We start from the raw sequence: 8,637 nt of genomic DNA, 5'->3' as shown, positions 1-8,637 counted from the left end.
TGCAAGGTGTAAATGATTAATGGAAACCGGTGAGTGAATCCATTTTCAGCATTTAAAAAAAAAAAAATTGTAGCTGCAACTACATGTTTCCATGTTCATTTGCTTGATTTATGTTATGACTGTATTTCTGTGTTACATGTTAATATATTTTCTCCTATGTTTCTAACAATAGATCTGAAAATGTAAACCTGCTAAAGATAACCTCATACTGAAAGAGGCTTTCATTCAAGAACCTGTTTCAAATATGACAGGGAGAGTTCAATTTTCTTAAGGTTGATTTTTATTTGACAGATTACCCACCTCGTTTTCCTTTTCCTTTCCTTTTTTTTTATTTTTTTTTTACAGTGCCGCAACATGAAAATCATCCCAGTTCAATTACTACCTTAAGTACAAAATTCTTCTTTTACAAAAGAGTCGTCGTTCCGTTTGGACAGTGTGTTGGGTTACAGCAGTGCAGAGATATTCGCATCCGAAACTTGTATACAGCTACTACAAGAAACAATTGAGTGAACAAATGAGTTTTATTCTGCTACCAGTGCTCTCAACTTGAGTTAGAGCGGGTTATTCAGACACGCCACAACAAAAAAAAAAGTTATTTTTACAGTACAAAAGTATGCTGGGATTTCATGTTTAAGCACCCCTTCTACTGTCCCTTGGATCAGGCTGTCGAATTCATGATGTCGATTTTAAAATCACTTCTCCATGTCATTGTACTTTTGGTTGAATCTGAGACGTTTAATTGAGAGCAGTCGGTGCCAACCTGCTGTCAAAGTAGCTGATAGGGGAAGCAAGAGCATTTCTTCAGACAAAACCGACTGTACAAGAATAACAAATAACATGTGACATAGATTAATAGGACAAAAGTCATGAAGTAAAAAATAACCAATTAAAAAACACAGTTGTCTCCATTTTATCATCACATTATGCATCATTATAAACAAACAAAAGAGATCCTTGCAAAAACAAAAATGACCATTTATACATGTGTTGGGTAAAAACTGTAAAACAATTTCATATGCCGACTTCCTGCCTTCACATTCTTCATAATTTTTTTTTTCCATCACGATTATCCTATTAGTTAATAATAATAATAATAATAATAATAATAATAATAATAATAATAAAAACAAATTAGAATTGCCCTTTATGGCCCACTCGCCTGATCTGTAAACAAAAAATTAAACAGCCCCTCGATCCCGCCCCCTGTTTCCAGGGTGTCAGTAAGGAGGGTCTATGGTTTCAGACTCCGGACTCGTTCTGACGGCTCAATGACACACAGTCTGGATGTTTTACTGAGCAGTTCCTGCGAGGACTTTACAACTCGTCCTTGAGTTTTGAGTCTGTGCCTTCATCGTCCTCTTCCTCTTCCTCCTCCTCCTCCTCCTCCGGCAGCTCCTTCTCCTCGTCCTCCTCTTCGTCTTCCTCCTCTTCGTCGTCCTTCTCCTCGTCCTCCTCCTCGTCCTTCACCTCTTCCCTCCTCTTGACCTCCTCCTCCTCTCGCTTCTTCCTCTCCTCTTCCTCCTGGCTTTCCTTCATCTTCTTCTCTGCATCCTGGGGACAATGTGACACTCGTCGATTTATTTTTTATTTTTTTAACAGGTTATGATGAATTTACATGATGTACACCGAGGTACAGAGAAAAAAAACCTTTGGACGTACCTTAGTTTTACCCCATGTTTCATAGCCAACCTCCTCGGCCAGGTTTGGGTCGTTGGTGATCAGGAAGTTATCGAAGATGGTGCCAGACTTCACCTGCGGTGAATAGGTTTACTTTAGCTTCATCAAATTAAAATCAAAAGAACACTGGAAAAAAAAAACAAGCAAGGTTTTTAAGTCATTGTACCTGCCACAAGTCCAGTCCAATCACGCCGATGCTGTCGTACTTGTAGATCTGGGAATCAGCCGTGTACTCGGGGTTGTCGATCTCAGGGTGGATCCACTTTCCTTTGTAAGCAGGATTATCGATCTCCCTGGGCTTCCACTCACCCTAGTGAGTCAACGACCACAGACAAAGTGTGTTGGTTCAGAACGTTAACATTTCAAGTATGGCTCATTTTAATTGATTGAGAATTATTCATCAAAATCCTCCTCAAAACCACTGGGAAAATAACAGTTAGCAATCTGTAGGATATCATCGGTTGCGAGTACTGTGCGATTTCTACCTTGTAATCAGGGTTGGTGACCATAGGGGGCTCCCACTCTCCGTCCATCTCTTCGTCCCAGTCGTCAGGCTTCTTGGCATCAGGATCAGGGATGTTCTCGGGTTTGTCCCAGTCCTGAAAAATAATCATCATCATCAACCACCACCACAAAAACATGAGTGTATTGCAGCGGCACACAAACAACAACTGTGAAAACTCCAGCAGGCTGACCTCTGGTTTCTTATCATCAGGGTCAGGAATCTTCTCCCTGTCGTCCCAATCCTCTGGCTTCTTGGCTTCAGGGTCCTTGATCTTCTTGGGGGGCAGGAAGTCCCAGTCGTCCTCTAGGTTGCCCGACTCCACCTTCTTGTTGTCAATCTTTACCTCGTAAGTGTTGTCAGGATTGACGATCAGCGTGTACAAGTGGCTGTACTCATCATCCTGCAAAGGATCAAAAACAGATACTGACAACCGTTCTGACTAGTGCGTTCAGCGATTTATATTGCATCCGAGTGCAGATTAGAGATTAAAAATATCTTGAACTTTGGAACCAATTTTATTTGTGCATTAGAAATGATAAAAAAGTAACTTTGAATGAAAAAATTAAATTCTATATTTCCCACCTTGCATCTGACGTCCTTGTTAATCAGATGGTTCTTGCCCTTGTAGTTAAAGATGACGTGAACCTTCTTTGTGCCTGGGCCACAAATGTCAGGACCTAAAGAAGCAAATATAAGTAAATAAAATAAATAAATAAATAAAAATTAGGTCAGTAGCTCATTAAGCCTGGCAAAATAGTGCAAAGAGTTACTTTAATTCTAACTGTTGCAGCATGGACGCTTTAAAGCGATTAACATTTTGATCCCACACACAAAAACATTGGAACTGGGAGTGAAGATTAGTAAAATCATCAGTCTGCTAAAAACTTTGTCATAATCTTCAAATATATTATTAATTCATGAATATCAAAATGTAGATCTGGCCATCCTTGAGTCACGGTGAAGGACGTGGGCGAAGTTACAGAAATTTAAGTCTAAGTCAACATAAACACTTATTATTACTGAGGAGTAAACCATATTACTCTTATCTTTTCCATTTTAAAATCCCTTTAAACATTACACATTGGGCCTTTAAATGGACTGCAGACAGCAAACGACATCGCCCATACTCACCAAACATGATGTTGTAGACTGAGTCTCCGTGCATGTCCTCCTGGTTGACGTCGGAGGGGAACAGCTTAATGTAGCCGCCGCCACAGTCGATGCTCTGCTCGTGCTTCACGGTGAACTGGATGACGAGGGGCTGGTCCTGGTTGTTGAAGTCACCGAAGCGGGACGACATGGCGTAGAAGCGGGCGTCCTGGCTTGTCTGCAGACCTGTAAAAAAATCAAGAAGAGATCATGAAGTCATCAAGTGAGGCCACTTGGAAAATATTATTCCTCCCGTGTTTGAGGAAACGTTGGCGGGTGGAGGGTGAAAATGATGCAGAAAGACGTGTTGTTGAGCTCTTATTACACTGTGCGTACTGGTAAATGTGTCGGCATTACATTAACAACTGAATTCCAGGAACATGTTTCCATTTTAAAGCCTCAAAAAACAGGGTCCCACACCAGCAACTCAGCCTGGACACTCACCTTTGTCTTTCTCCGCGTCTCCATAGAACTTCCCAGCGGTCAGGATTAACTTGCCATAGTCGGACTTGTGCTTGGATTCCACCCAGCGACTGTTCCAGGCATCTGCACACACAAAACAAGTCTGGGGGTTGAGCTGCAGGATCGGTGCCTCCAACAACAACCGATCCACTGCTGCCGGTAGACCAGCGCAGGTGCAAAGTGAAGGATGCAAGGGGTGAGTGGGTGGGTGGGTTGGTGGGCACGACTACTTAGAATGACTTCAATTTACGTGTGTGTGTGTGTGTGTGTGTGTGTGTGTGTGTGTGTGTGTGTGTGTGTGTGTGTGTTTCGAAGGAAGAGGGACGAAGGGTGAGGTGTCACCGCGGCTGACCAGGGAGATGGAGCAGCGAGGGGTGGGGGCGGGGAGACAGACTGGGTGTGATGATGATGATGATGGCTTGGGGGTTGGAAGACGGACGAAGGGGGAAGTAGAAGCTGTGGGGATGAATGGATGACTAGGAAATTTGAATAAATTGCAAATTTATTTGGATACATTGGGGGCGGGCGGTGATAAAGGGATTTGACAAACATTTCATAATAGAAAAGCAAAATCCTTATTTGGAAAAAAAAAAAAACAACCCAAAAAACATTCAGTCACTCATGCGCCGACTAACCGTTAACGTCTGGTGAAATTACACTCTAGACATGACATAACATAATGCAGCATACCGACGAGACGGTAGCTGCTATTTTTTGTGTGAAGGGGGGGGGCTCACCTCCGTCTTCAAACTGCTCCCGAAAATACACCGACGACTCGGCCAGGACCGACGCGGCCGACACGGCCATCAGGAGCAGACACACGGCTGTCATGGCGACGCGGGCTACGGCAAGCTACGAAAAACGACTCGAGGAAGTGAACACAGAGGGCAATTCTGTCGCGGCCGTACGCAGCGAGAAGAGGCCGAGGGTTCTCCTGTCTGCTCCGCGGTGCGGCGAGGTTACAGTGGACACAAATGCTGAGACGAAGCCGCCAAGGTTCTCCTCTCGGCTCGGAACAGATGTCTGAATCTGATTGGTTCGCAGCCCTGTCACTCAGCTGAGCCAGCGTGACCGCTCTGGCTAATCAGAGGACAGGAAACGCGTCCGTGCCGTGGCTAATCTCCGCGGCCAATAGCAGCAGACCACGCGTTGCCTTGATACGCCCCAAGAGCGGCTGGTGCAGGGTAAATATGAGTATAGAAAATTCACAGTCAAGGAAGGATAAATCGGTGCAAAATCAGAACACGATCATAAGTTTTGGGGGACTGTAGGCAAAACCAGACGTTGTAATTTGATAAGTAAATATTCAATGGTATCTTCTTATTTTTCATTCTGATTTCTCCCCTAAAAAAACAAAAAAATCTATGAAGCTTTAATGTTAACAGAGTGTTATGCTTTGGTATTATGGTATCGATAATTATCTTCCTGCAAATCTTGGGTCATACTTGAACAATTTAAAGTAATTGTGTTGTTCATTTCATGCAAAGCACGTTGAGGGAACATGGTTTTTATTTTTGGGTAAATGAAAATGAATGGTCTTCAAATTCAAGCGTTTGTTGGTTCACTCTGTACGTTTAATTTCAAATAACTTCCCACTTTTCAATTTTCTTCATGATTAGATGTGACCCTGAGCTTCAGTGTATAACAGAACTTTGTAGAGCAGACCAACTAAAAGCAATGTGAGAGCACAGGATACAGAAACAATTTGGTAAAAAACAAAAAAAACCAAACTGAAAATACACTTCTTTTTTTCTTTACCTTAACAGAGGTGAATTCTGTTGTTATTACAGACTTTTGGATTACCATGAATTAAATAACCTATGTTTTAAAATAAATTACTCACATCATTCATCACACAAAACAAAAACAACTGACTTACAAATACAGTAGTTGCTCACCGCAGATTATTCATTGTAACGTTTTCTTCACAGTGCCTTGTAACTGTTTTGCACTCTGTACTGAAAAACTTCAGTGCTGTTTGTATAATTACTTATGCAGCAACAACCGCACAGAAAGGTGCAAAAAGAAGTTCAAATATGGCACAAATAAATACTTGGGTGTCAAAATAAGCACAGCAACAGACATGCACATATACAGGAGTTAACAGAGATGACCAGCATGACAAAAATAAACGTCATTTACTTCCAGCTTTTACTCTCCCTCGATAGGGTGCCTGGTCCCTTGGTTCCCTTAAAAATTTTAACATTAGAAAAAGTTTCTTACAACATAAAATTATGATACACTGATTCAAAAGCAAAATGCAGGTGGAATGACGAGACAAGGGGTTTTATACACAGTAATATTAATCATTGTGGTTTAAAATGTGGAGTAAAAAGCAAAGGAAGCATTATAATAAAATCATGTATTTAGATGTATTCCTTGTTTGATGGATCCTGTCACAGCTAAGTAAGTGAGGGCACAATCAGGAAATAGATGTCTAGACCTGAAGGTAAGTTTCAGTAAGTAACAACAGGAAATGGTTTCATATTTACTGTTACCATAGCATAATAACTGACCAGCAGGAGGAAGAAAGGGGCAGATCCCCTTCTGGAACTGATTGTGGACTTAACGTCATCTCTCCTGCAATGTGGGCACATAGTTTGAGTCAGTGTTGAGTCACTCTACGAGCCCACATTGGGCTGAGTAATGATTCACTTGTGTACTGGGTTTCCATGCTGAGTTTGATCGTGTAATGTCAAAAAGTAAAAAAAATAAAAATATGATAAAATGATCCTAAAAACAACTTTTTGCTGTGCATACAGCACCAACCGCAGTGCCGACCTTTTCTTCAAGTCATAATATTAAAAAAAAGAAGTATAAACTGAACACTAATTCTGGCTTCTTCTTAAATTCTCAGAGGCATTCGAGGTTTTGAACCAGGCAAATTGGAAGAGGTGCCACGCTGCACATTATAACCTTCTGTGCACTGTGCCTGCATGACCATCAGCTCGACCAGATCTTGCTGCCTGAAGGACTTTCGAGGGGGCCGGGACGCACGCGTTATTTCTGCGTGCCTGTGAGAGCGGGGAGCACATCTCCTCCGCTGGTCCGGGCTGGTCAAGCGATCTCACCCCTCCCTCCGGTCACGCTATCCTTCCTCTACGGGAGAAAGAAGTTGATCCGCTGGGGTATGGACTTGCATCCCTGGGCCGAGAACAGTCGCTCCTCTTTGGGGACGTACAGCATCGCCTTGGCGACCTCGTCCAGCGTCGCCTCATCCACCTCCAGGCCCCGGGCTGCGAAGGCGTCGCGCGCACACAGTTTGACGTGGCGGTACTCGAGGGGCAGGAAGGGCACGAAGAAGTCGATCAAGTGGCCGGACATCAGGTCACTCTGAGCAAAGCCACCTGGAAAGGAGAATTAGTGTGTATGAGGGGGGAGAAAAACTTAATTTTCCAAACACAAACAGCAAGTGTTGCTGTGGCGTTGAGGCGAGACTGGCAGCGCACCTTGAGACTCCATCGTTTCGGCCCTGAGTCGGTGCTCCAGGTCCTCCATGCCGATGTCCTCGCGATTTTGACCAGAGTGCCAAAAATCCAGGGCCACATCATTGATTGTCGCTCCACCGATGTTGCTGTCGAGACAACGTGCCCATAGCACAACGTGTCAGCTCTTAATGCTATATATAGCTGGATGTATCAGCTGTCAAATATTAGCAGGCCAGAATCAGCCAGGCTCATTCATGACCTCTGTTACCTTCAGTACAAAGTGAGGGCAGCCAGTGCATTGGATTTCAAAATGTCATGAAATCTATGCAGTCAGAGGTGAAGTGTATTTTGCATGATTCTAATTTTTCGAACCCAACCAACCTGAGGAAGAGGAAGATGGCCCCACGGTAGTTCACTCCGTCTACGTTGTCATAGTGGTCCATGTAGGGTTTGATGGCGTTGATGAGGCCCGAGTGAAGCTTCTCCGCCTCGTCAAAGATGAACAAAGTCTGGGTGCAGCGCAGCACCATGTCTCTGATGGCCTCCCGCAGCTGGCCCTGGAAACAGCAAGGTTTGCTCTTTAAGAATCACTTGTGTTAAAAACAAAAATAGTCTGGCCATTAAATTAAACTAAGAAAAATAATAATATATATACTTTATTTATTTTTTATTATTTTTTATTTTTTAGGAGGAAGTAGATTTAAAAGGCAAATGAAATATTTATTTAAAAACTAAGTGAAAGAAAAACAAAAGCTTTAGGAAGTCAGACACTAGAAAATTCAATGTATATAAAAATGACAATTATTTTGGAATTTCTTGTCATTTATAATATTTGGTCTTAATAGGCATATTTCTATTTCATATGAACCTTCATTGTTGCACTCTGACATTCTGTGCAGCCAGGATCAACAAATTTTTCTGGTCCGTATTTTTTTGGTTCTATGTTTCTAAATAGTGTTTCAAAAACAATATTAAATTGCAGTTAAATCTGGAGCATTTTAATTCTTTTATAAACCTGACAGACATGTTCAACCTAAGACGATAAAATAATCTGCAGAAATTGATCATTCAAGTTTAAAGGTTATCAATTGCACAACTTCACCGTTGAATCTGGATTAAATTGTGCAATGTGTCAACAGTGGTGTGCGTGGAAGTCTGTCTGGATGATTGTGCAAAAGAAATGTTGTGTTAATGCACACCAAAACCTCTATCCTACTTGGCCAAAAGCCAGGTTCCAAAAAGCATTAGATATTTGATTTTCAGCACAAGTCCAGATGGTGACCAATATCATTCATACACTGAATAAACACAAAAAAACCCTGACTAAGCGAGCAGCGATCCCAGAGAACACTGGCAGCACGTCGCTGGCACATGGCTACATGTGGTCTGTGCCAGTAGTGCAAGATCCGCGCCCTC

General features: G+C 42.5%; 2 protein-coding genes across 2 annotated transcripts in view; both read right to left on the bottom strand.

Annotated features, from left to right (window-relative positions):
- Nucleotides 1–502: 502 nt before the first annotated feature.
- Nucleotides 503–5,057, bottom strand: LOC142886013 (calreticulin-like). Its single transcript, XM_076022908.1, has 9 exons — nt 4,531–5,057; nt 3,776–3,877; nt 3,314–3,517; nt 2,765–2,859; nt 2,373–2,582; nt 2,163–2,276; nt 1,844–1,987; nt 1,660–1,752; nt 503–1,551 (listed from the first exon to the last, which is right to left on the bottom strand). Exons 1-9 carry the CDS (start codon nt 4,622–4,624, stop codon nt 1,315–1,317), a joined length of 1,293 nt encoding a protein of 430 aa, XP_075879023.1. The 5' UTR covers nt 4,625–5,057; the 3' UTR covers nt 503–1,314.
- Nucleotides 5,058–5,345: 288 nt separating this feature from the next.
- tor3a (torsin family 3, member A) overlaps nt 5,346–8,637 on the bottom strand; it is a 5,664-nt gene continuing 2,372 nt past the window's right edge. Inside the window, exons 4-6 of the mRNA XM_076022909.1 lie at nt 7,603–7,778; nt 7,243–7,367; nt 5,346–7,140 (exon numbers count right to left, since the gene is read on the bottom strand). Of these exons, the coding sequence (XP_075879024.1) occupies nt 6,893–7,140; nt 7,243–7,367; nt 7,603–7,778 (549 nt within the window). The 3' untranslated portion in view covers nt 5,346–6,892. The remainder of the gene's footprint in view (nt 7,141–7,242; nt 7,368–7,602; nt 7,779–8,637) is intronic.

The sequence above is a fragment of the Nelusetta ayraudi genome, unplaced genomic scaffold, assembly GCF_046127955.1.
Source record: "Nelusetta ayraudi isolate G7.1 ecotype Tasmania unplaced genomic scaffold, CSIRO-AGI_Nayr_v1 ptg000013l, whole genome shotgun sequence".
In the NCBI taxonomy this organism is placed as follows: Eukaryota; Metazoa; Chordata; class Actinopteri; order Tetraodontiformes; family Monacanthidae; genus Nelusetta; species Nelusetta ayraudi.
The sequence above is the reverse complement of the archived record's forward strand: the minus strand, read 5'-3'. Positions and strand labels throughout refer to the sequence as shown.

Coding starts and splice junctions, on each gene's coding strand:
- LOC142886013 (XM_076022908.1), bottom strand. CDS start 4,624: ATGACAGCCGTGTGTCTGCTCCTGATGGCCGTGTCGGCCGCGTCGGTC. Junction 1,753..1,843: donor TTGGACTGGACTTGTGGCAG/GTACAATGACTT, acceptor TATTCACCGCAG/GTGAAGTCTGGCACCATCTT. Junction 1,552..1,659: donor AAACATGGGGTAAAACTAAG/GTACGTCCAAAG, acceptor CATTGTCCCCAG/GATGCAGAGAAGAAGATGAA.